The sequence below is a fragment of the Vicia villosa genome, linkage group LG1, assembly GCF_029867415.1.
Source record: "Vicia villosa cultivar HV-30 ecotype Madison, WI linkage group LG1, Vvil1.0, whole genome shotgun sequence".
In the NCBI taxonomy this organism is placed as follows: Eukaryota; Viridiplantae; Streptophyta; class Magnoliopsida; order Fabales; family Fabaceae; genus Vicia; species Vicia villosa.
Window position 1 is genome coordinate 165,029,945 of NC_081180.1, and position 27,777 is coordinate 165,057,721.

The following is a 27,777-nucleotide window of genomic DNA, read 5'->3' on the forward strand; positions in this document are numbered from 1 at the left end:
GGGGAGTTTAGCTTTGAATTGATACTACTAATAGTGGACTTCATCCCTGGCTTGGTAGCCTCCAGAGTAGGTTGTTTGAACCAAACTGGGTGAACAATTCTGTGTGTTCTTTATTGTTTTTATGATGTTCTGTTATTACTGTCTGTGCTGCGTAATTGTGGATGTCATAACATCCAGTTTGACATCGAGCGTGTGTTACTAGAATTTCATCTATCACATAGAGTTTTAGCGTTTTTGTTCAAAAGATTGTTGTGCAAAAGTTATTTTTCTATTCTTCTAAGTCTTCTTTATATAGGCAAAGAAAGATCCGTTGAAGGGTGAAGATGGAATTCCACAATTTATTAGATGTATCCTTGCATAACGATCAGGAAAAAATGGGAGACAAAATGATACAATAGTACTATCCTTAATCCACAAAAATCAGTGTAGTGGAAGAAATATTTGATCTTGTACCATGTGTTATTTTTCTCAGGTAAAACCTTTTTGATCTTATCTTCTAATTTTCAGAGGCTTCATAATACGTGTTGATGAAGCATATTTTATATGGATCAAAAGCTGTATGAGAGTCTTCAGAACATTTTCTTCAGAGTCTTTAGAACTTGGTCTCCAAAGTCTTCAGAACTTGGTCTTCATAATCTTCAAAACTTGTGCAGTGTAGAATATCAGAGCTTGGAAAATCTTCAAAAGCTCCTTTAACAGAGTCAGAAGCCATTTGATGAGCATTCTTTCAAAAGCATCGTCAAAGAGCATTCCAGTACTTGACTTCTCCTTGTAAAGCACACTTTGATATCTCCCCAGAGTCATAGTGTGTTGAGTGCAGAAGTTTGTGCAGTGTAGAATATCAAAGCTTGGAAAATCTTCAAAAGCTCCTTTATCAGATTCAGAAGCCAATTGATGAGCATTCTTTTAAAAGCATTGTCAAAAAGCATTCCAGTACTTGACTTATCCTTGTAAAGCACACTTTGATATCTCTCTAGAGTCATAGTGTGTTGAGTTCAGAAACTGATGACGTCACATGTCACTTCTTTAGAGTCAGAACATGTTAGCATTCATCTACACACTAGACAAAGCCATTATGGTACAACATTGTTGTCTAAGAAACAATGTATTGTTATCATCAAAACTAAAGAACAAATGAAGAATCAAATCTTATTCTTACACAGACTCATATGAAGATTCAAGTGAAGAGGTAACCCTTTATCTTTTTGACTAATTATGAAGATGATGATGAGGTAACCACTCTTTCACAAATGTATGATATAAACCTTAAAGCTAGCAAATAAATGATCTCGAAAAAATATTATGACATATAAGAATCATATTAAATCTCTAACAGATAAAAATGAAAAATTATAGATGATATGAATAATCTTGAATATATAATATATAACAAAAAGTAGCAGATTTGGTTGGTGATAGAATTAGGATAACTTTTTAAGTGTGTACACAAGTATGCTGTTTAATGTTTACTCGACTATCCAGGTATACTTATATCTACAAAATTCCATAAGCATGTCCTTATTTCATATTACTATATAATTATAATAACATTTTCTTACAAACTTTACGAACAAGATTTTGTCTTTTCTGTCCTTCACAAACCTTATCTCATAAATGAATCAGTCGTCAATTTAGACTTAGCTACAAAAAAAAAAAAAACAAGTTGACAAGAATTACAAAACGAAATTGTCAAAGGTTAATAAATATTTTGAGCTTAACTAATTAGACCGTGTTTTTTTCTTCTTTCAAACGTGTCCATTTTCTCTTATATATATATATATACACCTAATTCTATCACCAACCAAATCTGCTACCTTTTTTGTTCTGAGTCATGAAGTTCTCTTTTCCTGGTTGTTTATTTTCATGTTCCAGTGAAGTTAACAACAATGGTAATTAAAAATATATACTTTAATTAAACATTAAAATGATGTTTTGTTTTTGTTAACTATGTTTTGATCTGTTTAGTTTGTAAACTATGTAGATTTTGATGATGGAGAGATTAATGATGGAAGCTTTCGTATATTCACTTATCAACAACTGAAATCTGCTACTGGTAATTTCAGTGAAAAAATTGGACAAGGTGGATTTGGCTCTGTTTATAAGGTTAGATATTATTTACTTTCTTGTAATTATATTATTTTTTTCTCTAGTAGTCTAGTGGCCGGAATTCGAAATTTCATCTGGGATGTCGCTGGTTCGAATCTGCATCCTATAGTTGGATGTCACTGCACAGCTATCAGCTGAGCTGTTTTAAGGAGACTATTAATAATTATTTTTATTTGATGGAAAAACTGATTAGGATTTAATTGAATTTTAAAGGGGAGGCTTAAGGATGGATCTTTTGTTGCTGTGAAAGTGCTTTCTATTGAGATTGAATCCATGAGAGGAGAGAGGGAATTTGTTGCGGAATTGGCTGCACTAGCAAATATGAAGCATCATAATCTTGTTAGCCTTAAAGGGTGTTGTGTTGAAGGAGCAAAAAGATACTTGGTTTATGATTACATGGAGAATAATAGCCTCCATCACACTTTCTTAGGTACTTCATTTTAACTTTTTTTCAATTTTCCCTCGACTTCAAGTCCACTGCACCGTCTCTGAATCTCAGAATAACGGTGCAGTGAACTTGAGGTTGGAATATTATCTGAATGAGCTCGAAATGAACTATGGTTCTTGTTGTGGCTTTTGATTGATAGGTTCGGAGGATAAAAGGGAGAGATTCAGTTGGGAGGAAAGGAAGAGTATATCAATCGGCGTGGCTCGTGGACTTTCGTATCTTCATGAGGAGTTGAAGCCTCATATAGTGCATAGAGACATCAAAACAAAGAATATACTAATTGACAGAAGTTTTACACCTAAACTTGCTGATTTCGGTTTGGCGAAACTAATGAGAGATGAGAAATCTTACATTAGCACTAGAGTTGCAGGGACATTGTAAGTGTTTACATTAAGAAAAAAACTATACAGTGATTGATAATATGAATCCTTGCAGGGACATTGACTAATGTAATTCGTTCGACAGGGGTTATTTGGCTCCTGAGTATGCTAGTTCTGGACAACTAAGAAGGAAATCAGATGTTTATAGCTTTGGAGTATTGCTTTTGCAAGTTATCACTGGCTTGGCTGTTGTAGATGCCTATAAAGATATCGAACGTTTCATTGTCGAAAAGGTAAGATATTTTGCCTTCTTGTATAGCTACCTATTAAGCACAGACACCAGACACGACACTGATACTGATACATCAATATCAACACTGGTAATAATTTGAGAAAATGAATAAATTTAACATGGTCACAAGTGTCGGTGTCGGTGCTACAGGGAGAGCTACATAAATTCAGCCTCACTTTGAGGAATAAATTAGTCAATGACCATTGTAGAATATAGGAACCAAAATTGTCAACATTAGACAAAGCACACACTAATGTCAACTGGTTTGAACATGTTTGCAGGCTTATGCAGCTTATATGGCCAAGGATCTATTAAGAATTGTTGATCCTGTGCTTAATAGAAACTATTCAGACAAAGAAGCCACAAAATTCCTCACAGTTGGATTACTTTGCGTGCAAGAAACCGCAAGATTACGGCCACGAATGTCAGAGGTTGTAGAAATATTGACCAATAATAATGTCGATCTCAAAGATGTTCACATTTCAAAACCAGGTTTTGTTGCTGATCTCAGAAACATCAGAATAAAACAGAACATGATAACAAGCTCGCCACAAGAATCGGGCTCGTCAGGAACAACCTTCGCAAGCTCCATCTGGAGTGTGGGAAATCTCGCCCGTTAATCCAAATCGATAATTCTATCGATTTTTAAAAAAAAATCTTCTGCTAATGATATGTGACGAATCTTCGTCCTATTTAATTAGCAGTTTTTTTTTACATCTGTGCATTTTTGTACATGATTTTTACTAGGTTAGTGTCAAATTAGTCATGTGTATAGATAAAATCCTATTGATGTGTTCATAATCATTTTTTTTCCTTAGGGTTGGGCTAGCTTATGCCATTTTGATTAATTGGTTTTTTTGTTGTTTTATTATTTTATTTTTATTTTTTGGAATTGGCATTGCCTTCTATATATATAAAGATTTTTGTTTTGACTTGTATTGGATAGCTCAGTGAGATTTTGAACATGTAATTTTGTAGTCAATTTTCCAAGTTAGTTGAACTTGAATGAAGCAATATTTATTATGGGAAAGACTATCTATAAAATAAAATAAAAAATCATTTTTGTAGATAGTGTTTTATTTGGTCTACTATATAGATAATGATTTTTATTTGAAATTTTAATTATGTTATGTTATCCTAGCAACTGTCATATACCGTTGTAAGCAAAGATAGACTGATATGTCAGTATCAACATGGGTGAGGTCGAACAACTTCTAGAGAAAAACTTATCCTAGAGATATTCTTCAAGAAAGCATTGACATGAATGCTACCATGAATGTGGAAAAGAAGAACATGGATAAATATTTTAGAGGTCCTTTAGAAATATTCAACTACTACACCCTATGAAACATCTCTATGAAGTGTATCTTGAAATAATGTGCAAGCACTGAGTTTAAGGAATGGACATTCAGTTCCCCAAGCCAGTACTAATTTGACTTGGAGTCGAGTTGACATAACAAAGTATTGCATGTTCCACATGAGTAGCGACACCAACATTTTAAACAAAGTATTGCATGTTCCACATGAGTAGCGACACCAACATTTTAACTAGTGTGTTCATTTGAAGAATGTTATGATTTTTTTAATCAAGAACTATATTTGAGTATGTTCAAGTCATGACATTGGTAGAATCTCAAAACATCTTTAAAATTGTAAAATTTTGAGATTCTATGCATATGGTTCGAATCACACATCTCATGACTCGAATCAAATGAATCAGGGACTGCAGAAAAACTTTGAAGTTGTCATGATTCAAATTATAGCACCTTTTGATTCAAATCATGGCTCGAATCATGAAAATTGCATTTCTATGGTTTGCCACTCTCTCATTTGATTCAAATCAAACATTTTCATGACTCGAATCATGACTCAAATCATATATATATATATATATATATATATATATATATATATATATATATATATATATATATATATATATATATATATATATATATATATATATATATATATATATGAGTTTTTCATATGTTTCAGATCTTTATTCAAATCACTTTGTCTTCTGACTCAAATCATACCTTTTGCTTATCACTCGAATCAAACATCATTTTTCTCTCATTTTTGTGCTTGATTCTCCAGCACATATAAATATAATTTTCTCTCAAAACCTTCACAATGTTAGAAAACATACACTTTCGATATTGATTTGAAATATATATATATATATACTGAATTGAGCGTTGGAGTGTTAACCTTGCAGGTCAACTTCTCCTTCACCGCATCAGAAGTTCAAGCATATTGTCGCATCATATAACCTCCGTTTTGCGATCAATTTTAGTTACATAACGAAACAGAGGCGTTGTATTTGAGAATTGACATCTAATTCTCGCATTCTCCACAATTAAACATTATCACTTCGATTCTCCGATTGGAAGCTTTCTCAACCTAGTAGATCATAGTTCTTGAGAATGAACTTCAGATCAACTATTTTCTATCTATTCTGGTAGCGGATCAAGTTCGATCTTCAGAATCTCCAAATATATGATCACCAGATCTTTCGACGATGGTTGGATCTTAAGTCACTCGCGCCGCCTATGTAGGTGAAATAACTGACATTGTTGTTGATGCTCACGCCGCATGAGATCCACCATCTCCTCTTCAAGGAAGCATGGATCATGTCGTTGTGAAAAATCCATTACATCATAATGTATCTAGAGCTATCTGAGAAAATAGGTTTCAAGAAAGAAAATTTGTGGACGAATGAAGGGTCAGACTTGCAAGCATTCAATGGCACGATCACCCGCCTGTGGGGAAACATTAGATCAGTTGTATCTATGGGAAAGTAAGAGACGTCAAGACAATAGACTCTCGGTTCTTTGTAGTTACTTGCAGGAGTGTCTACAATTTCATCCTCAACAGAACTTTTGTGGTAGCTCTTGCTGTCATGACCTCACCAGTTCATCTCAAACTCAAATTCTACAAACTTTTATAGTGAGCCAGTCACGATTAATGTTGACCTCTAGGGAGTGCTAACCTTGCGAGTCAACCTCTCCTTCAACTCATTAAAAGTTCAAACCCGTTGTTGCATCTTACAACCTCCGTTTTCCAATCACTTCTATTCTATAATAGAACAAAAATATTTATTATTATTATTTAATAATTTTTTCTTATTTATTATATTTTAATAATTTTTAGTAAACTTATTAAATTAAATCTCACTCATTTTATCATTTAAATCAATGCAAGTAATTATTATTTTAAAAGTGTATAAAATTCAAAAAAGACATCTATTTAGAGGTGGAAAGGAGTGATTTTTTATTAGAACAAATTTTATAAGTCAAATTGCTTTTTTTTTTTTTTTTTTTTAATTTGCATCAAGACTTTAATTTTTATACAGGTTTATATAAACATATAAGACCTCGTATTTAGTAGTCATAATAAAATCCTTAAAGTAGATGATATTCTTTATTTGAATATAAAGTAAGACTTCATTGTGAGTATTGAATAATAGATTACTATTCTTTAATCATTTTTATATAATGTTATTGTCAATATAGAGGATAAAAACACAGGAATTAAAATTATACAAATTGAGTTTAAACGTAATGCACGCAGTATAAATCAATACTCCTATATACAATCAATCTTTTAATTTGTTATGTCATACCAATATTTTAAAATTAAAATTTTTTTCTTATATTAATTTGTGTCTTAAGAGCAATGTTAAGAATTCTGTAAATTAAACTTAGTCTTGAATTTATTTATTTATTTTTTAAAGTTAACAAAGTCAATAAACAATTTTCAAAGTAATATTGTAACATAAATTTTTTAATGTGTACTCTTACTGTCCTAGAAACTATTGTGTGACTATACTGATAGTCAAGAATACTTAGTATCTTAGATACTGAGTATCATGAATATTTCGTATCAAGTAAACATATTTCTATAACAATGAAGTGTAACACACATATTTAAATTGATCCACTTGATAATAATGCACAATATTTATGAAAGTAAGATCAACGACTTAAGAGTTTAATCAAATTCAATTGAAATGCTTTCAGTGCGCAGCATTGCCGTGTTCAGTGCGCTGCATTGCCGTGTGCAGTGCGCGGAGGAATTAAAGTTGAAGCCATGCAATTTTCAGTCTCCAGTGTCAGCATTTTAATTTGTAATTTGTTAATCTATTTTTCAGGTTAGTTGAACTTGAATCAAATCATTTATTACGGAAATGACGTAACAGACAAAACTAATCGTCACCTAAATTCTTATATAGTTAACAATTCAAATTTATAGATAATGTTTTTTATAATATTTATGTTGTCCTGTCCTGTCACTGTTATATAATTGCCGCCATTAAAAATAAGTGTCAACGTATTTCTTCTTTAATACTAATAATAGACTGTGATTTTTTAGTATTAGTGGCTTTATTTTATCTTTTTTTTCTAAGTTAACCAATACAAAAAAAAAATCTTATTTGTGTTTTTTTTTCTTTTCAAAACAAGTTTTCTTTAAAATATTTCATTCTCATTCAATCTATCACTATCAGCTCGCTCTACATTACCGGTTATCAAACCGGTGAAGATACTAAATTATTGGTTTATTGGTCAAATTACTGGATTGTTAGTCGAACCGAATAACAAAATCGAATTAAATTAGATAATTTGATTGAATAAACTGATATCCATAACAAAATTATATACTTATTAAACCAGTCGAACCGGATGATCAAATCTCTGAAAACAATTTCGATACCTAAAAAAATTTCACAATTTCAAAATATCATAATTTCATTAGTTCATTTTTTAAATTAAAATTTTAAACATAGTCATCACACACAACAAAATAGTAGAAAATACAAATTTAAATAAATTTTGAACGTCTAATTGCAATATAAACTAAAGGGTTAAGTATGTTTTTGGTTCCTGTAAATATCTCAAATTTCATTTTTAGTCCCTATAAAAATGACATATTTTACTCCCTACAAAAATTTTATGCATTCAGTTTTAGTCCCTACTATTTTATAAAATTTTGAAAACTATTTAATTACCCTTAAATTTTTGAATAATTTTTTTCCTACGTGTTTATAATACTACTCCCTCCGTCTCACAATAGGTGTCCTATTTCATATTTTTATTTGTCTCAAATTATTTGTCCATTTAGAATATCAATGTGATATTTATTATTTCTTTCCACTAACCTACCCTTATTTATTTTATTTTAATTCATTTAACTACTCCACTATCTTATTAATAAGGTTATTTTAGTAAACGAGACTCGTTGTAACACCCCACACATATATATCTAGAATAATATGCATGTAATGGTAATAATGGCACATAAAGACAACATAGCATAATATCGCAGCGGAAATAAAGTACATCACAGTACAAGGTACAACAAAGCCGAATGTATCATGGCTATAATAATACATCGCATAAGCTAGTACATCATCCAAAATATAATACTAAGATAGGCACGAAAACAGAACAAAAGATAAGCATCTATCAAGAAACGCCAAAGGGCTAGTCCATCTTGCCTTTGTCACGGTCTTGCCTCAAACCACCTGAAAAAGATAGAATTGGAATGGGATAAGATTACTAGATCTCAATGAGTCCGACTATCCTATAGGTCCACTCGGATCTAAAGGGTACATGCATAACAAAACGAATCCACCAATGATTCGGGGTTATCCTCACATTCGGTACAAGTACGGAGCAAACACAAGGAATCGTCCACCATTGGACTCATCATACACAATATACAATTGTATAAAAAACAAGTATACAACCCATACCCATGTACGGGGAATCCAGAAGTACGTTAATACCACTACTAGGTTACAAAACACACCCTCGGTGGGTTCACCCATGTCTATTGTCAAGAGACTTGCACAAGAACCCAAAAAGAATGATTAGATGGGTTCACACAAGCCTATATAGCTGAGAGATAACCTTGCCTAAAAGGCGTCATCGTCCCATTAATCATCTTTACGCACGTGTGTTAACGTCAAGTGCAACACGCCGTCTTGGCCACATGAGCCCATCCGGGTAGGAACCTAGTGATGTAGTCTACATGGCATTACTAGAGGTGAGTTATCATCATGTTGTTGCCTACGTGGCCTCATAACCCCACCATACCGAGCACGCAAGTGTGTTAACGCCAAGTCAGTAAATGCCTCCAGACCCTCACAAGCACACTGCAACGGTAGCTCAGGTGTGAGCCCTTAGATCACACGACCGGGGTTGTCCCATTGATCACGAAGCCCGGGACGACTCAATGATCACGAAGCCCGAGTCATAAAATAACCTAGTAGCTGGTCCACTTCGATTCTAGCATACACAAGCACGACAAACGTCGAATCATACAATGCAATCAATCCCGAATGTTTAACCGAAACAGCGGGCATCAATAATTCTTCATATTCCATCACATAAATGTATTTCAATCTCAAGCATAAAAATAGTATTCAAGAACAGTTGGATTGATACTCAAATTTATGCATAACATACACATATGAATAATCAGATAAGAACTTGAAATTTCATGTTATCGGACATCACACATAATTAGAAATATGCGTTATTAGTCGGGGAGGAGTCCGGTTCTGACCATGGGACCAAAATCCACTCAAGGGAAAGAAAAAATAATTTTGCAGCAAACAGCATCCGCAAGCGACCATCGTCCGCTTAGCGGGCTCGCGATACTTTTAATTTCTAAGCTACAGCCGCTAAGAAACCTTGGTCCGCTTAGCGTACTATCATTTTCGCAGAAAAATGCAAAACGCATCAGTTCTGCCATGGGGTACCCTCATCCCCTCAAACCACCTGCATGCACGAATTAAGGCAACAATAATACATTCTATGACCTAAACAACTACCACATAACAACATAGTATGCTTAGCATCATAGATTTTTCAATTAACTCACAATCCCTAAAATCCCCAAAGTTCCCAATAGAACAAAAACCCCATTTTCTAACTAGGGACTCACCTTAGAGATGAAGATTAAGCTGGGACAGAGGTGAAAGCTACGAAAATCTGGAGCAGATGATGGGAAGAGCTTGGTTAATGGTGCATGCAAGGTTGTCTTGAGTTGTCTCCTTCCTCTCTTTCCACGGTTCCTTCTTTCTTTCTCTACTCCACCAAAAATTATGTTTTGCCAAGGAAGAATGAGAACCAAACAAGTCTTAACCTGTCTTAAGGGTGAAAGGACCATCATACCCTTCATTGCCACTAATAAGTTTAATTAGTCTAATAGACCTATTAGTAGAAATGTGTATCATATTTATCCCATGTCTATACCAAATCATTTTAGTAATAATAATGGGACAATTATAATACCGGGTATCAAATTTGAATATTAACTTTTGTGACTATTTCTATTGCTATGTTTACTAGAGTCTGGGTAGATGTTTCAATTTCTCTCACAAGTTATACTCTTAGAGGCGTTGTTTCTTTTTAAATGAATAAGAGTTGTATTCTTAATGAGAAAATGAGAAGGAAGACACATGGTTCTTTATCTTAATATGAGATACTTTTCATTGAAAATAGGGGGAGAAGTCCGAAAAAGGAACCGAAAGATGGTAGAGAGAATACTAGAAGCAGGTCCAAGTTGCGATACAAGAATCAGGAGTGTCATTATTGTCATAAAACAGAACACGCACATAATATTATTATTAGTGGAAAATGGATAATAAAGACAAGAAGAGTAAGTTTAAACAAAAAGAACATGAAGATAATGATGATGATCTTGTTACTACTTCTACAAGTGATGATATTGTTATTCTCCATAATCATGAGTCTAATCATAAGTCTGTTAATCTTTATCAGACGAGAGCATATGGATAGTTGACAGTGGTGCTACATTGCATGTTACACAAAAGAATGATTTCTTCACATCTTATACGTCTAGTAACTTTGGAGTATTGAAGATGGCTAATGATAAATTTTTTTTTCTTTTTATTTAAAGAAATGATTTTTATAAAAATGTTTTTTTTAAAAAAATATTACAAGTTTTTTAGATTCCTTTTTATTTAAATTGAAAGATTAATTTTGACATCCTATAACATAAACACAGGGCCGACCCAATCAATCTCGAGGCCCCGTTATAATTCTATAAATGGGCCCAATTTTTTTTTAAAAATATATAATAATAATAATTATAAATGACATATCAAAAAATATAATTATATATTAATAAAAAATAAATGTAGTTATACTTATTTAAATTTTTAATTATTTTTTATTCTTTATGTATTAGGTTTTTATCATAGCATTTTTTTGATTTATTGAATTTTTATAAAGTATTTTTATATCTATTAATACTAATAGAGAAATATTATACTTTTTAAAATTTAAGACCTTCCAAATTTTGAGATCATATGCTGTAAAATTTGTTTCTCTTGAACATGACCGAATTTATCTGTTTGATTTGAATAGAAAGTAAATTAATTTGAATCTTCCTCTATATTTTTTGTAATATTGTTCAATTGAGTAATAAATCTCTCAAGAAATAAATACTATGCATACTTTGATTTCTTATATTTTAAAAGTTTTATTTTAGCTGTTAAATATAAGATCCTATATCAGTATATAAATAATAGAGCCCTTATTATAATTATTTCAATCTAGTGTTTCTAAGGCAGCTGATATAATATTTTAAACCAATTTAATTTCAATACAATAAATTAAATTAATAGCAACGGTCCCAATTCAAAACTAAGAGGCCCTTAAGGTTTGGGGCCCTGTGCAATAAGTCTTAATTCAAAATTAAGAGGCCCTTAAGGTTTGGGGCCCCTGTGCAATAAGTCTTGTTGCACTTGCACAGGGCTGGCACTGCATAAACATATATGATTGAAGATCAAAACATAATTGAAATTGCAATATTTCTTTAAAAATTTATATTTAAAAAATGATTTTTATGAAAAACTATTTTAAATAATTTTAAAATTAAATATTTTTAAAAATTTTGATATCAAAAAATATTTCAGTAAAATAATAAAATACTAAAATAATAATGTAAAAATAACTATTTAAATTAAATTTTTATTTAAAACTTTAATAATTTTTTTTATAATTTTTTAAAAATAAAAATATATTATACTATAATTTTTTTTTTAAAACTGAAACAAATGGGTTTAATAAAACCTCATAAATGACAAATGATATATTTTTTTTAAAATTATTTTTTGAACTTGAGCTTTTGCATTAGAGTTGCTAAAATGGACTATCAGGTACTAAACTGACGGGTTCTGACGGACTCTGGATTTTTTACGAGATGGACCAAAAAGACTTTGTATAATATAGACTCGAGAATTACTACCCGAGTCCGACTCTAGATGAGCTTCGGGCTACTCGTCCATAAACGTGCTTTTATATTTAAAAAATTTAAAATAAAAACTCCATAGTATTTATTATAAATAAAATTAAAAATTATATTATTTTAAATCTAATACATTTTAAGTACTATATAAACTCTTATAAATATTATAATATATTTCTAAATACAATATATGTCTAAATTGTATAAAATAATACTTGAATATTAAGAAAAAATATATATAATATGACGAAAGAATGTTAATTATATTAATGTATAATATTTATGAAAGAAAGATTGAATATAATAGAGATAAAATTTAGTGAGGTGAGAAAAATCAATGTGCTATTTTGGAGTAAGATAATATAAATATGAATATATATTTATTAAATTTTATATTTATGCGGGCCTAATAGACTATCCACGGCCCATATGGACTAGCCCTAAGGGTAGCGGACTTTTCAGGGTTAGGTTAAAAAAGCATTGAAAAATATGGACTATAATTTTAAGACCAGAGCCTATAATTTTTTGGGCCTGACGGGTCGGTCCATATAACGGGCCGGTCCATATAGACTAATCCATTTTGAGAGCTCTAGCTACTTTGCATAGATTATGGGGATTTTTTATTTCACCTCATGATTTTCCAGCGCACCACGCAAAATTCCAAAAATATCTCTGAAAACCAAAAATATATTTCCTGTTCGCACCTTATACACATAATTCATTCATTTTTTTGATTCGCCCCCTATTTTACGTTAAAAATTGTTCCGAAAATATACTTCAACTATAAAACCGGAAATATATTTTCGGTTTCTAATAATATATGGTAGCAAGATTCGAATAATATATGGTAGCAGTATATGGTAGCAATAATCTGAAGTGAACTAATTAGAATATTAGCCAATCAGCATCTGTGTTTGTATAAACAACATGTCTTGTTCTTTTTTTGGGTTTGGTAATTGAGTTGTTCCTCTGGATTGTTAATTCACACATGACATTCCACAAGTAAACAATAGCCAATAACCGGGGCATTTACAAATTCAAAGTATAAAAACTGAAAATGATGAACTTAGGAAGATGCATAAGTATTCATTTTTCCACTCCTTGCATACTCAGCAAGAATCTCCTGTAACATATAGACTTCACAAGTTTTATGCAATGAACGTGGCTCACGCCTCAGTAACATGGCTTTTTAAATCGGAAGTGTATTTCCGATTTTACGTAAGTGCAGACTAGAAATATACTGAACATTTTAAAGAATGGAATAAAAGATTTGCTAGATTATTTGTTCCAGTTGAGAACCGCTTATTTTGGAATGAATTTAAGTGAGAGTAAAGCCTCTATATGGCCTTGTTCTACAAAAAATAACCTTAACGCGCATCTTAAGAGCTCGGATCTATTGAGCCATCGATTGTACTTTATTGATCTTCATCGATCAAAAAGTTTTTCTTCGCTTACTTTTTATATATAATGATTTCACAGATAACTTTTGATTTCACTTGAGAATATATATATATATATATATATATATATATATATATATATATATATATATATATATATATATATATATATATATATATATATATATATATATAAAAGGAGCCAGAGACTCGTATATGAAGTAATTTGGATATATTGTCACCTCTACATATGTAAACCACTAGAATGAAATTGCCATATCATACTGTTTATGGTGATTTCCGGTAAACAACCGCTAGTCTTCCAAACTATAATAAATATGCACTAGTACAAAAATATCAATATAATTTTAAAATTTACACCCAATATACGAAAAACGGGTGTAAATTAAAAATGCGGTGGCAATTTTGTAAATAATATATCATTTTAAACATTATCAGGTGATAATTTACACCCTATTTTCTAAAAACGGGTTTAAATTAAAAATATTATTATAATCAAAGTTCAATTACTCCCTTTAAACAAAAAATGGGTGTAAATTTATATAAAAAAAATTGTTTAAATTTATAACTCAAAATATATAATCTATATAGCATTTTAATAAATAATTTAAATATTATTAATAAATTAAAGAATGAATATTAATGGATCTAAATTTATTAGGTGAATAAAATAATTTAAACATTATACAAAAACTCTTTATTAGGTGAAACATTATACTTTAAACATAATTCTTTAAATTTATTAATATAATAAAATACTTTCTCTATTTTCTATTCAACTCTTTTTTTTTTTTTTTGGTTCAAAGAACTCATTTTCAACTATTTCAGAAAACCCATTTTTAATCTAACTCTGTTCCATTCATGCATTTCGCGCGCTGCTTCAGGCCATGGCAATTTCGGAATTCAGCGAGTTTGATTGGAAAAGAGGTTGATTTCGGATTTCTGCGAAGTTTGATTTCTCTAAACCACACTACAATACCCTTGCAGTGACGACACCGTTCCCTCACTGAAAAACGAAGATCTCTTCTTCGCTCACTCTCATTTCACCAAAACGTTTACGACAACGAAGCTGAGGGGAAACTATTGCAGTGACGACAACGAAGCTGAGAAGAAATTATTGCAGTGACGACACCGAGAGAGGAAACCATTTCACAGTGACGACAACGAAGCTTAAAATCTGGTATGGATCTCGATTCCATTCTCAATTTTCTACGGCTGATCTATGGCTGTTAACGATCATGCATATTCAATTTACACAACGAAGTTAGGGTTTAATTGATTTGTATTCATTTGCAGATAACTGAATCGTGATCATGTGGGGGAGATTTTCCTTTTCCTCTCTCCTTGTTAAAGATTCTACACACGCCACATGTTTGTTACTTTGCTGGTTTTTTCATCTTTCTCACCAGTTTGGAAGCATAGTTAATGTCCATGAACTTGATGAATATGCTAGTATGAGAATGGTTTAGTATTGAATCTCATACATGTTTCCATTTCACCGATTCAAGATACTGTTATTCTTTATCTGCAGGTTCATGCTTTGCAAGATTGGATAATATTTTGTTAAACAATAAAAGTGGAGAAGACGAAGTGAACGGTGTCTCCGATACTCTTTCCAAAGAATCTCAACCTAAAGGTTTATCAGCTGTAATTCCTGGATGGTTCTCTGAAATCAGCCCAATGTGGCCAGGTTCGTTTTCTCTCAATTTTCACTGTTTGTTACTCAATTATTCAATTATCACTCCCAATTTTAAGCTTGTTGTTTTTGTCGTCATGGAAACTAGAATTTAGGTTTTCCTGTTACTTTTTGTTGTTTATTGTGTTTTGGGCTTTATTTTTTACACTTGATTGTTTTTATGTATTATTTGTGATTTGCATAGAATCTTACTTTATGATATCGTGAAAGTATTCATTCATTCTCTGTGGTCCTGTTCTGATTATCACTACAAGAAATTATCCATTTTGCGACAATTGCATTGCGACACTTGAGAAAAACTGCCCTTATTCCATATCTACGACAGTTGTTGCAACAGTTGTAAGCAACTGCCTCAAAGTTTTTAAAACAAAATTAGGTCCTTTTCATTTTAAGATCCACGACGGTTACCCAAACTGCCTCTGCCTAGGTATTAGGACGGTCTTCAAGTGCTTATAGGCCAACTGTCGCTATTTTTATGAATAATTGGAAATAGTAATCCACCTCTTCTAATCCTGCGGCAGTTGCACGAACTGACCTCACTCATTATCCGCGACCGTTCACCTACTACCGTCGTATTACACGTAAATTAAAAGAGTGTTTCAACATAATTTGGTGCCTATTGTGTTAAAGTCTCACAAGCAGAGAAGAAACAACGAGTTCTGAATTTGGTTGTGGATGATAAAACTAAATATTAAGAATATTGATGCCGCTTGTGTATTGGAGTATCAATTTTACATGTGTAGTCTTTATGTGGGAACCATTTTTTTCTATATGTAAGCTTTTGCTGCAAGATTTGATATGGTCTATGTGTGATAAATCATTAGTTTTCAATCTGTGATATGGTCTTTATGTGTCGTGTTTAATTGATATGGTTTTCATTTGATATGGTTTTTATGTTTTTCAGCTACTCTGGTGGTCTCTGAGCACTAACATATATATTAATCTTTATGCGCTAATATCTTGCCGCCGGGAGAGGGGAAGGAAAACTCGGACAAAAGAAGAAGAAGAAAACATGGATTATCCTCACATTTGTAACAAGGAACTTACTCACATGTTGGGTTTTCTTTTGAAGCAAATGTCAAAGAAGAATTCCATATTTCAGATGCTGATGATGATGAAGATGCAGCATATTTTTGATCTAGAAGGTATAGCATTAGCAATTCACAATCAAATTAATTTTCCATATAACTCACTCTTGTGAAGGGAATTCTCCACCGCGATCTCCTACATCTGGAGTTGATACACTAAACCGGTTGGAGCATTGGACCTTTATTTATTGCCAAGATAGATTGGACACTCTTTTCTCCGAGCAGCATATAACCCATAGTGTTTCCTGAGCTAATTTTTTCTGGTTCATAATAGATCTAGGATTGTCAAGGTAGCTAATAGAAAAATGGATGATGCTTCCTATTTGAACTCTCAATGTTCTACTGTCTTGCAGGTTATAATCTGATTGCATACTCAAGGCATTGCATGTCAATCCCGCTTCTGGTGTATCTATTAATAAAGGTGATGAAGTCTTGAAGCCATCTTTACGGTATATACTGTAGCTCCATGGAAATATTAAAATTATTTTATCTGAACCTCTACTGTCTTGCAGGTTATCATCGTCACATTACATGTTGATCCTGCTTCCGGTGTATCTATTGATAAAGGTGCTAAAGTCTTGAAGCCATCTGTAAGGTATATACAATCACTCAACCACTTACTGTTACTGTTTGTTTTGTTTGTTTGTGGACATTGTTGAGTGTTCTTTATGTTTCTAATATCAGCGATGACTTCATTCACATATGCTAAGATTCTAACGTATTAGGTGAATTAGTGCTTCTATATGTGTGGTGGGTCAAGATGGATTCTTATATTTTCAAACTAAGTGGGCTCCCAGATGGGTAGTGATTATGCACTTTGAATTCTCATAGATCTTTATTAGTTCTAACTTCTAATTAGTCAACCACAATATATAATAGACTTTTTGCAAATGAACTGCTCTTTTTGATAAACACTTGTAGGTAGGACAATAGATGACTCCAACCCTTTGGCTTCTAACTAAATGATTCTGAAATTCTATAAGATTTTGAAATTCTGCTACCACAATACACACAAATCCTCATGAAGTGATTGAGAACAAGAGAACAAATTAACATAGTGATTGTTTATTTTTAAAGGACATCACTAATTCTTTCTCTCAGATGATGATGGTAGCTATGTTGAAAAATATTGATTTTTGATTTTAAAATATGGACATATCAATTCCTCCCAATATCATTGAGCAGACAAATGTGAACATATCAGCCCAATAATAATCTTTCCTAAGACATTTACCAACCTCCAATTGAGAGGGAAATAGCCTTCAACTTTCCAGGTGACATCAAATGGGGCACTTGCAGAAAAGATAACCTTATTTTCTTTTCATCTAGACTGACATTTTTAAGTGGTTTGTTTTTAACTTGAACAGTATATCTTTTGTATGTTATATTGCCACACATCATATATGATTGTGTTTTTAGGTTCTGTTATGATTATGTTTTTAATGTCTGTTATTTATGATATGGTTATGATTATGCATCTAAGAAATTTCGTATTAGAAATACACGCACTCTGTACAATAGTTTTATAATAGCTCAGAAAACTTGTACCTGTCTTCGGTAAAAAATACTCATGAATTTGGCTTCGTTTTTGCAGGGGAGGCACATTCCTTGAAAGTGGAAAAAGTTTTGTTTCAAGGAAAGTCTGATTATCAGGATGTTATGGTCTTCCAGGTACATGTTAGCTTCAGTTAAATTTGAAACTGTAATACCCCTGTGGTCTGATTTTTATTTACGACGTATGCTTTCGATTTGCAGTCAGCAACATACGGCAAGGTTCTTATTTTGGATGGAGTCATTCAGCTCACAGAAAGAGATTAGTGTGCTTACCAAGAGATGATCACTCATCTTCCTCTTTGCTCTATTCCAAACCCCAAAAAGGTATTTTAAACTTTAAATCCCTCTAGGAATTTAGTATATGTCTAGTTTGCCTGTATGGTATTAAAGGCGTTGTATATAGTTTTTAGTTTGATCATTATATGAATGTGGCTTAGAAGAATTTGAGAATGAAATGCTTGTTTTGTTTACATAGAATGTTAATGTGCCCAACACCGTGCCGGCTCCTGCTGCACAATTGGTTACATTAGTTTATATACAGTATTTTTTTTACATTTAAAGTTGTTTTGGCCTTTCTTGAGAAGAGCGCAGACTGTTATGGTGTTGTCAATCGCAGATTAAAGGAAATTTTCGTAGTTGAAATTCTGCTATGAGCCTATGCTACAGCCTTCTAGCATTGAAATTCAATTTAGTAATTAACTGCTGGATAAGATCAATAGAACTCTTTGTTACAATAATTCATCCATATAATCAAGCACACAAAGAGAGTGCTCACACAAAGAGAGTGCTGCTGACTGTCATCTACAGTAAAGAGTAAAAGGTCACGTTTGCTTGATTTAAAACAAAAGCTCAGTGGCTAATAATGATTTTGAAGTATTACTTTTCACCCAAAAAAAAAAAATCAAAATTCAGCAGTGCAGACCCAAGTCTTTCAAATCAGCCCTTGGGAGCCCATTTCAGTTCACTGGGAGCTTAATTCAACTCATATTCAAAGATATTAGTTATCATGAGTTTGAATGTAAGCCTCTTCATCTAGTTTAAATCGACATTTATTTAAATCCCGTTGATGGATATGCTATCCATTAGTGAGAGCTAAAGTGTGTATTGTTCTGGTTGTAACTTCTTTCGCCATAGGATATTGTTTTGGTTGTAACAGTGCTGAAACTTTGCAAAGCTTGTTGAGCTTGATAGGAAACAATTCTATTCTCATACAAAGGGTCACCGTAGTAAGGATGATGGAGCATAATAATACGGTGCATGCCAGGTATTCTGGCTTGGTTGAAATGACAGTGGAAAACTTGAGAATTGCTGTGAATTGCTGTGAATGCCGTGAAATGTGAGTCTTCACTACGCTAATGTCAGAACTCACGTTATCATCAATCATTATTTCATTTCTTTATTCAATTTCTATTTTTATTCTTTTTTAACATCTTCAATACTTAACTAGGGTTTTGTAATAGTAGTTCTAAATTATCACTGTTTGTTATGGTTAGGGTTATGTGATTCTGATTACTGTCATTGTAAGGAAGATACTATACTCTATACTATTATTTTATTGTTATACTCTATACTATTATTTTATTGTTGATTGTTGATTCTTGATGTTTTCAGGTTATGATGTCAAGAGAGATTGATGAATTAGATAAGATTATTGTTTTGTAGTGATTCGGTTTCGCGAATGGCAAGAGACCTGTTAGATTTGTTCTCCATGAAAACCTGGAGGTGTTCTTGGTCTCTTGCCGCGACGATTGCTTCGGTTTTGGCATTGGCTTCTGTAGTTCATTTGTTCTTGTTTCCGTTGACGCCGTCTTTAGATTATTTTAAGTTAGCTTCAAATTCATGTGTTTCGAGTAATGCATCGGTGGAGTTGTTTAGTAAGCGTGGTTGGGATGAACCTGCGATTGATTTGAAGATTCGGTTCCCGGGTGATTTGCACGGTTCGGTTGCTTATAAGGGTGCGCCGTGGAAGGATGAGATTGGTCGGTGGCTTGCAGGTTGTGATTCTGTTACAAAGGAAATCAACGTTTCTGAGGTGAGACAAGTGATTTTCCAAGTTGTTATTTCAGAAATTTATGGTGAAGTTTTATGATTGTTATTGGCATTGAGTTAATTTGTGGTTACCAAAAGTGAAATTTCTCTGCTTTGTAACATGAATGGTTACAGATAATAGGTGGAAATGAGTGCAAAAATGACTGCAGTGGTCTGGGAGTTTGTAATCAAGAGTTGGGACAATGTCGATGCTTTCATGGTTATGCTGGTTAGTTCTGTTCCCTCCTACATTCATTTTATTGACTAGGTACATAATGCTTGATTAGAAGATGCAAATAGTAGAAGATAACTCATTTGTTAAAACTTGTAGTTCTAGCTTTCACATATAGTTTATCATCTCTCTTAATACAGCGGTGATCATATCTTCTATTTCTCCCAAGGGCTGATTTGAGAAACTTGAGAACCTTAGAATTGTTGAAGGCAAAGCTTAAATCAGAGTCTTCAAAATCTCTGTTACTAGACCCGTCCATCACAATTAAATTGGTGTTGTTGTTGATAGTGTTCATATTGTGATTGATAAAAGGACACACAGAGAAATTTCTCGCAAAGAAGAACAACGAAAATGAGTTGCAAAAGATATAATTCTAAACTATGAGAATGGGATATATATATAGATATGAGAATGAGAAGGCAATTGCATGCATTTAAAATTTAATCTTGTTTATTCATATACAGCGAATTAAACCATTGTTATAAAGTATTTCTACGTATAAGGTATTTGTTATTTTCCATTTTTATTTTTATGCTATTTTGAAGATTTCTAACAATTTTGGATAATACAAATAAGGATAGTAGTTCTTTTTTCCATTTTTATTTCTTAGAATCCTTCGAATTTGTACACTATACACCAATTCACATAACTAAATTTCTATGTTCTAATTTAATTTTGTTTTTTCTTTTAATGTTATATTATAATTATGTATAACTAAATATGGCAATTGTATAATAGTTCTGATGTGTTTTCTTTCCATTCTCTTATTGTTAGGAATTGTAAGAGTAATTACATGGTCAATATTCAAATATAGTTGTAAGTTACATCATTGAAAAAGCTAACACCTTTTATCTGAAATAGAAAAACATAACAAAATACATTTGTTTCTATTATGCAGAGAACAATGAAGCTCATCTTGCTTTGGGGACTACCCTGTTTCATAGCGGAATGTGCATACAAGATATGATCAGCTTTGAAGGTACAATAACGCTAATAATGTTTTTATTTTATTTTTATTTTTATTTTTATAATAATTGAAAATGATGGTGTACATTAACTTTGGTTGTTGGTTGTAGATGTATTGAAGGAGTTTACTTCTAAGAAATGCGGTAAACTTGGGAAATTGCTTATGGAAAGTGGTAATCATGGGGTTCAGATGAAACACAAAGATTCTAGAGCACCGAAGCTAACCGTCAAGCATGGCGTAAAATTATATATGAAAAAAGTGTTATGACTTAGTTAAAATATAATTTTTATGTGTATGATTTTATAATACTTGAAATATTATGACTGTCCATGATTTTGTATATTTTTTGGTTAATATTAAAAATATTTTGACTTAGTTAAAATATGATTTTTATGCGTATGATTTTATAGTATTCACAATATTATGACTGAAAATAAAATATAACTAAATGGTGTTTATGAAATAGGGTGTAAATAGATATAATTGTTCATTTATAAATGGCGTATTTACATCCGATTTTTACTAAAATAGGGGGTAATTAAGAACATATTTACACCCGATTTTTATTAAATAGGGTGTAATTAAAACATAATTAAGCTCAATTACACCCGATTTTTATTAAAAAAGGGTGTAATTAAAACGTAATTAAGCCCAATTACACCCGATTTTTATTAAAATAGGGTGTAATTAAAATGTAATTAAGTCCAATTACACCCGATTTTTATTAAAACAGGGTGTAATTAAAACGTAATTACGCTCAATTACACCCGATTTTTATTAAAACAGGGTGTAATTAAAAACGTAATTACACTCAATTACGCCCGATTTTTATTAAAACAGGGTGTAATTAAAAACGTAATTACACCCGATTTTTGATAAAACAGGGTGTAATTAAAAACGTAATTACACCCGATTTTTGATAAAACAGGGTGTAATTAAAAACGTAATTACGCCCAATTACACCCGATTTTTGTTAAAAATAACGGGTGTAAATTCGTTAGACATTTCTCACCCTGTGGATATACACCCGATTTTTATTAAAAATAATGGGTGTAAATTTAATAAAAAACGGGTGTAAATTAACATTTTTGTACTAGTGATGATTTGGTTACTTGCAGGATCGACTAGATTGATCCTAGGACACATAGTCAAGAAGATTGTTATCAATGTTTGTTCGAACCATATTCATTATTTGTCTTCTTCAATAAGCGTTGTTCGATTAACAGAACAAATAGTCTTGACAATCACTTTGTTACATATAAATGTGACTTCAACGAAGTGACATGACATAAAAAATTAAAAGGACAATTGAAACGTAAAGAATCTTAAACTGCAGAAATATAAAAGACTTTGAAAGTAAATAACATGAAAGTAATTCGAAAGTAAATGACGTTAAAGTAAAGATGCAGAAACGTAAATGACAAGAAGTAAACGAAATGCAGTAATTCTGAAAGATAAAAACAAAAAGATAATACACATGTATTAAAATGGTGGTGTCATACGTACATTTTCTCAGCGAACTCTTTCTCTTAACGCTTGATACTTGAGTAAATATGTGAGTGATTTGTACAAAATGAACACACAGAATCCTAACACTAAGACTCCTATTTATACTAGTTTTGACCTTAACGGTCCTATACTAATCTGCTGCCACGTTTCTCATCAGAACTTCCAGCGAAGCCATCTGTTGTTGAACGGTTACGAAACCGTCTTCGAATTTCAAATCTTCCCGCCTGAGTCCATCTTCGACGCGTGGCAGTGTATTAAACAAACACTACTAAAAAACACGCTAAGTAGTAATACTTGAATACATATTCTATGAATTTTGTCTAAGTCCCGAAGACATATGCTTTCATTAATCTTTCAGCGTTCACTTATCTTCATCGAACTTAGAAGTCTATTTTTCGAAGCATGACCATCAGTAGCCATTCTTTTACTTTTTAAGGGATGGCCATCAGTAACCATCTTTCCTTCGATTCTCAACTCCTTCGAAGGATAAACAACATAAAACGAAATCTTCAGCTAACACATACATAATAATAAAGCAAAATGAGAACATTGTCAAGTTTACCACTTGTCAACCTCTCATGCATGCTTCTGTTTTTGTTTATGCTATAAAAGGAAAGTTTTGTTTTTGTTTATGCTATAAAAGGAAAGTTTTAATTAATATTATATCTATTTGTTTTAAATTAATTCAAAAAATTCAATAATCATTCGAGTGTCTATTTAACTTCTCAAAATTCGTGGGAAAACAAAAACTTTCCAACTTTCAATGTCATTTTGAAATCATCATTCAAGTGTCTATTTAACTTTTCTATAATTAACAATTTTTAAAAAAATATTTATACTATTATTTTTAGATTGTTTAAGTCTTTATTTAATTGACTAATCTCTTAATATTGGGAAAAAAACAATCTCCTAATAAGAAAGTTAATACTTAATCATTTTTTATTTTAAATCATAATTAGTTACAACATAATTAATAATGTATATTAATTATATAATTTATTATTATTTTGGACCATTGGATTAGGGAATACTTTGTTTCACGCGTTGAACAACCATTGAACTAATTCAAATCTTCATTAATTATTAATTAGATACTTTTCATCTTATAATACTGAGAAACACGGTATTTGAATTTTTTGTGATTACCAAGGTTGTTGCTATCATTAATCTCACTTTAGGTATTCCAAACAATTACAAATAAAAGAGCAACATCTCACATTCAGCTTCTACAAGGTAAGTTATTCATTCACACGCTCACGAAACTGAAAGGGAGGGGTTGGAGAAATCATATTAGCTTATGCAAGGTAAGTTATTCATGAATCTCATTTAGTCCTCCTTTCAATCTCCGGTTCCTCTTTCTATTAAAAATATTCTGCAAGGTAAGTTATTCATGAATCTCATTCATTCCTCTTTTCAATCTTCGGTTCCTCTTTCTATTAAAAAAAAATTCTCTCTACTCCAGATCTCTCAATTCATCTCCTAACTTGATTATGGATTCTACTTCTTTATATAGTTTATTTGAAATTTTGATGCCGAAGCAGAGGTTGTTGAAGACAAATTTTGATGCCGAAGCAGAAAGGTTGTTGTAGACAAAACTGTTTATTTGAAATTTTGATGCTGAAGCAGAAGGTTATTGAAGACAAAAATTTCGGTCTCAGTTCATACATATGTTCAGTTCAGGATTTTAAATCTTTCGTGCAGCCCAAAATTTTTTAATTATGGTTATTGGATTTTATTTAATTTTAGGGTTTTTAGTCATTTTTTCAAATGGGCTTTATGTTATGTATTAATTGTAACCGAAAAATATGGAGAAGGAGAAGGCTAAAGAGAACACTTCGTAGCCCAAAATTGATCATGCAAATGTAGTATTTTTTTTATTATTGTTAATGGATTTTGTTTAACTTTAGGGCTTTTTAGTAATTTTTTCAAATGAGTTTTATGTTATTAGTGATTGTAACCGAAAAAGATGGAGAAAGAGAAGACTAAAGAGAAGGAGCAGAATAATTAGAAGGAGTATTTGATATCTTAGGGTTGGAATTTACTTTTCACGCATGCTGTTTTCTAACTTCTCAAAAGAGTTAAACTTGCCTTCGAAATCCTAATGTTTAATATTTGATAATAATGCTAATAACTTTAATGTTTATTTTATAAATATTATATGATCTAATTAATAAAATAAAATCAATAATTATATATTTTCATAATTGTATAGATTTATTATAATTAAATGTTTTATATATAGAAATAATATGATTTATTGGAACATTTTTATAATTGTGTTTTTAAAATTTTCATAAATTTTATGAAAAACAAAAATTTGTCATTCTTTTCATTCAATTTATTTTATTATATATTAAATAAAATATCTATTTTATACATTTTCTATGGGTCGAGACTACTAAAAATAGACATGCCCTAGGGACGAGACTACTTAATTTTTTATTATTTCATTTATTTTTATACAAAAATAGACACAAGAGACCGAGACTACTTAATTTGTATATCTAATTTATTGAATTAACACAATTTCCCTTTAAAAATTAATAAAATAATTCAACACTATACAATTAATTCATATTTAGCACGAATTGACATATTTTTATTTATTATTTTTAATAGTATATTTTTATCTATATTTTTAATCATTACTTTAATATAATTATTTTCTATTTATAATAACGTTGCGCCACCTGCCGTCCTCCAAATAGATTTGATGTTTCTATCTTTTGATTTCCTTCTTCGGTAAGTTTTCCCAGTATCAATACATATTTATTAAACTCTTTTATGAAATTTAAAGATTTATACTATATAGTTTTAAGGGAAATGCTAACAAGTGCCCCAGGGGCACTCTTTAATAGCTTTAACAAGTAAGTTTTTCTTGGAAATATGCGTAATTAATGCATCGAAAATTGAAATGGTGAACTTTTGAAAGAATATTTTCTTTATTTAGAATGCTTAAAGAGTGCCCCTGGGGCACTCGTTAGCATGACCCTTTAAGGGAAATTATTATTACTTAATTGATAATACTCATATTTAATTTTATGGGAGACATTTAAAATATTAATTAATTAATTCAATTATATAAATGAGAATAAGTTACAAATATTTTTATAAACATGAAAAAGTTTACTATTGATACAATTATTATTATAAACTGTAATAAGTTATAAATATTTTTATAAACGGGAAAAAGTCAATTGATAATACAATTATTTTTATAGGTGGGAAAAATTAATTGTAATACAATTATTTATTGAGTTAATTTTTTTTAAAACTTACACAAATTATTAATAAATTAGAAATGCCCAAATTATTTTATAATTTAAAAAAAAATTATTTAAGTAAACTTTTCTATGTATATTATTAATAACAGTGACATTTTATCTATACAATATAATAATTTAACTATAAGTAAAATTTGTAAATTACAAGTGTTTTAAAATGAGATTTTTTATTTAGAAAATATTTAACACGTGCCTCGCACGGGTCTAAATACTAGTATCTATAATAACATTACCCACAATCTAAATGCAAAACACAATTATTGGGTATGGAGAAAATTTCGTCACCTATTTCAAATTAAGAAAATTGCAAACACAGTTATTAGGCATGGAGAAAGATTCATCGTAAAAAAAGAATTGAAAAAAAATTAAGTATGTTAATTGAAGAGGTAAACATGACTTATATTAATAATGAAAAACAAAATCATGGAAAAAACAATGAAAAACATAAAATCTCACTAGAAAAAAACGAAAAAAGTTAGAGCATGTTCATAAAAAAAGGTAAACAATAACAATGGAAATAAATGAGTATGGAGGAATACTATTTTTCACCTTATACTCGACTTTGAGATTTGAAACAAAACGAAACAATAAAAATAAAAATGTTAAATGTTTAAAACTTATCCCCAAACTAAGCTTAAAATCGTGTAATAAAGGTTGAAATGAAAACTAACGAAACTGAAATCAAAAGGAACCTGTAAAAAATGTAAAAACCTTGTAATAGAAGAACAACTTTGAAATGAAAGATTTAGCAAAATGTGTGATCCTTAAATAACACAAAGAAATATGAAAATCAAAAAACTTGGATTAGCAATAAGAGATTTAAAACCATTTTATTTGGTTTAACAAACAAAAAGGAATAGGAGTTGGTAACAAAAAAAAATCAGTTTGTTGTTTGCAGCGATGAGAAATAAAGAGGTTTATCGAAAATCTGAAATCGATTGAAAGTAGTCTTGGAGGAAGAAACCAAAATAGGTTAAAGATTCGATGTTCATTGGTCAGGTCGTAAAATAGAAAACAAAAAATAGAGATAGAGATTTAAAATAGATTGTGATATGGATGAAGGAAGAAATGGAAGAGGTTTTGAGATGGGTGAAGAAAGAAAATATTTAGGGTTTGGGAAAGATTGAATAAAATTTGGTGTATCAACAAAGAAAGGGATGGAGAATGTGAAGGACTTGCAATTGTTTTGAAAAATTGGAAAAGGATGAGAGAGAGGTTACAATGACTTGTGAAAGATGGAAAAGACAGTATGACCTTCTGCAATTGGCATAATGCAACATTAATAATGAATATTTTTTTATGGAAATGTAGGTGATTAATTTAACAAATAGTTTCTTTTGAAGTTGAATTGCAAATTCAGTTGCAAAAGTAAGAAGAAAACAAATGGAAGTAGTTTGTTTCATGAAACAATAGGTTTGTTTGGAATCAGAAACAAAACATAGTTGGAAAAAGCTTGAAGAAGACATAATTTACCTCAAAACCAGCGAGGTAGTAGTTTTAAAGGCAAGTGGTGAAATGAAAATTTCATAACATTCAACTTTCTTACA

General features: G+C 31.0%; 3 protein-coding genes across 3 annotated transcripts; all 3 read left to right on the top strand.

The window, feature by feature from the left end:
• The first annotated feature begins 1,715 nt into the window (after positions 1–1,715).
• On the top strand, positions 1,716–4,034 carry LOC131619953 (putative serine/threonine-protein kinase). Its single transcript, XM_058890994.1, has 6 exons — positions 1,716–1,889; positions 1,982–2,103; positions 2,320–2,536; positions 2,694–2,931; positions 3,020–3,167; positions 3,448–4,034. The coding sequence occupies exons 1-6, from the start codon at positions 1,832–1,834 to the stop codon at positions 3,784–3,786; spliced, it is 1,122 nt and encodes a 373-aa protein (XP_058746977.1). The 5' UTR covers positions 1,716–1,831; the 3' UTR covers positions 3,787–4,034.
• An 11,277-nt stretch (positions 4,035–15,311) lies between these two features.
• Positions 15,312–27,549, top strand: LOC131658749 (uncharacterized). The gene is made up of 8 exons (XM_058928014.1): positions 15,312–15,562; positions 18,251–18,327; positions 18,412–18,534; positions 19,822–20,242; positions 20,374–20,467; positions 21,369–21,449; positions 21,547–21,609; positions 27,542–27,549. The coding sequence occupies exons 4-8, from the start codon at positions 19,889–19,891 to the stop codon at positions 27,547–27,549; spliced, it is 600 nt and encodes a 199-aa protein (XP_058783997.1). The 5' UTR covers positions 15,312–15,562; positions 18,251–18,327; positions 18,412–18,534; positions 19,822–19,888.
• Positions 16,223–18,040, top strand: LOC131619959 (uncharacterized). Its single transcript, XM_058891000.1, has 3 exons — positions 16,223–16,713; positions 17,010–17,077; positions 17,169–18,040. The coding sequence occupies exons 1-3, from the start codon at positions 16,581–16,583 to the stop codon at positions 17,313–17,315; spliced, it is 348 nt and encodes a 115-aa protein (XP_058746983.1). The 5' UTR covers positions 16,223–16,580; the 3' UTR covers positions 17,316–18,040.
• Positions 27,550–27,777: the final 228 nt, after the last annotated feature.

What these genes read in the sequence shown, in the direction of transcription:
- LOC131619953 (XM_058890994.1), top strand. Translation starts at nt 1,832, where the DNA reads ATGAAGTTCTCTTTTCCTGGTTGTTTATTTTCATGTTCCAGTGAAGTT. An exon ending in ACTAGAGTTGCAGGGACATT is followed by an intron (nt 2,932 to 3,019) that starts GTAAGTGTTTAC and finishes TTCGTTCGACAG; the next exon opens with GGGTTATTTGGCTCCTGAGT. An exon ending in AACGTTTCATTGTCGAAAAG is followed by an intron (nt 3,168 to 3,447) that starts GTAAGATATTTT and finishes ACATGTTTGCAG; the next exon opens with GCTTATGCAGCTTATATGGC.
- LOC131619959 (XM_058891000.1), top strand. Translation starts at nt 16,581, where the DNA reads ATGGATTATCCTCACATTTGTAACAAGGAACTTACTCACATGTTGGGT. An exon ending in GCATATTTTTGATCTAGAAG is followed by an intron (nt 16,714 to 17,009) that starts GTATAGCATTAG and finishes ACTGTCTTGCAG; the next exon opens with GTTATAATCTGATTGCATAC. An exon ending in TGGTGTATCTATTAATAAAG is followed by an intron (nt 17,078 to 17,168) that starts GTGATGAAGTCT and finishes ACTGTCTTGCAG; the next exon opens with GTTATCATCGTCACATTACA.
- LOC131658749 (XM_058928014.1), top strand. Translation starts at nt 19,889, where the DNA reads ATGGCAAGAGACCTGTTAGATTTGTTCTCCATGAAAACCTGGAGGTGT. An exon ending in AGGAAATCAACGTTTCTGAG is followed by an intron (nt 20,243 to 20,373) that starts GTGAGACAAGTG and finishes GAATGGTTACAG; the next exon opens with ATAATAGGTGGAAATGAGTG. An exon ending in ATGCTTTCATGGTTATGCTG is followed by an intron (nt 20,468 to 21,368) that starts GTTAGTTCTGTT and finishes TCTATTATGCAG; the next exon opens with AGAACAATGAAGCTCATCTT.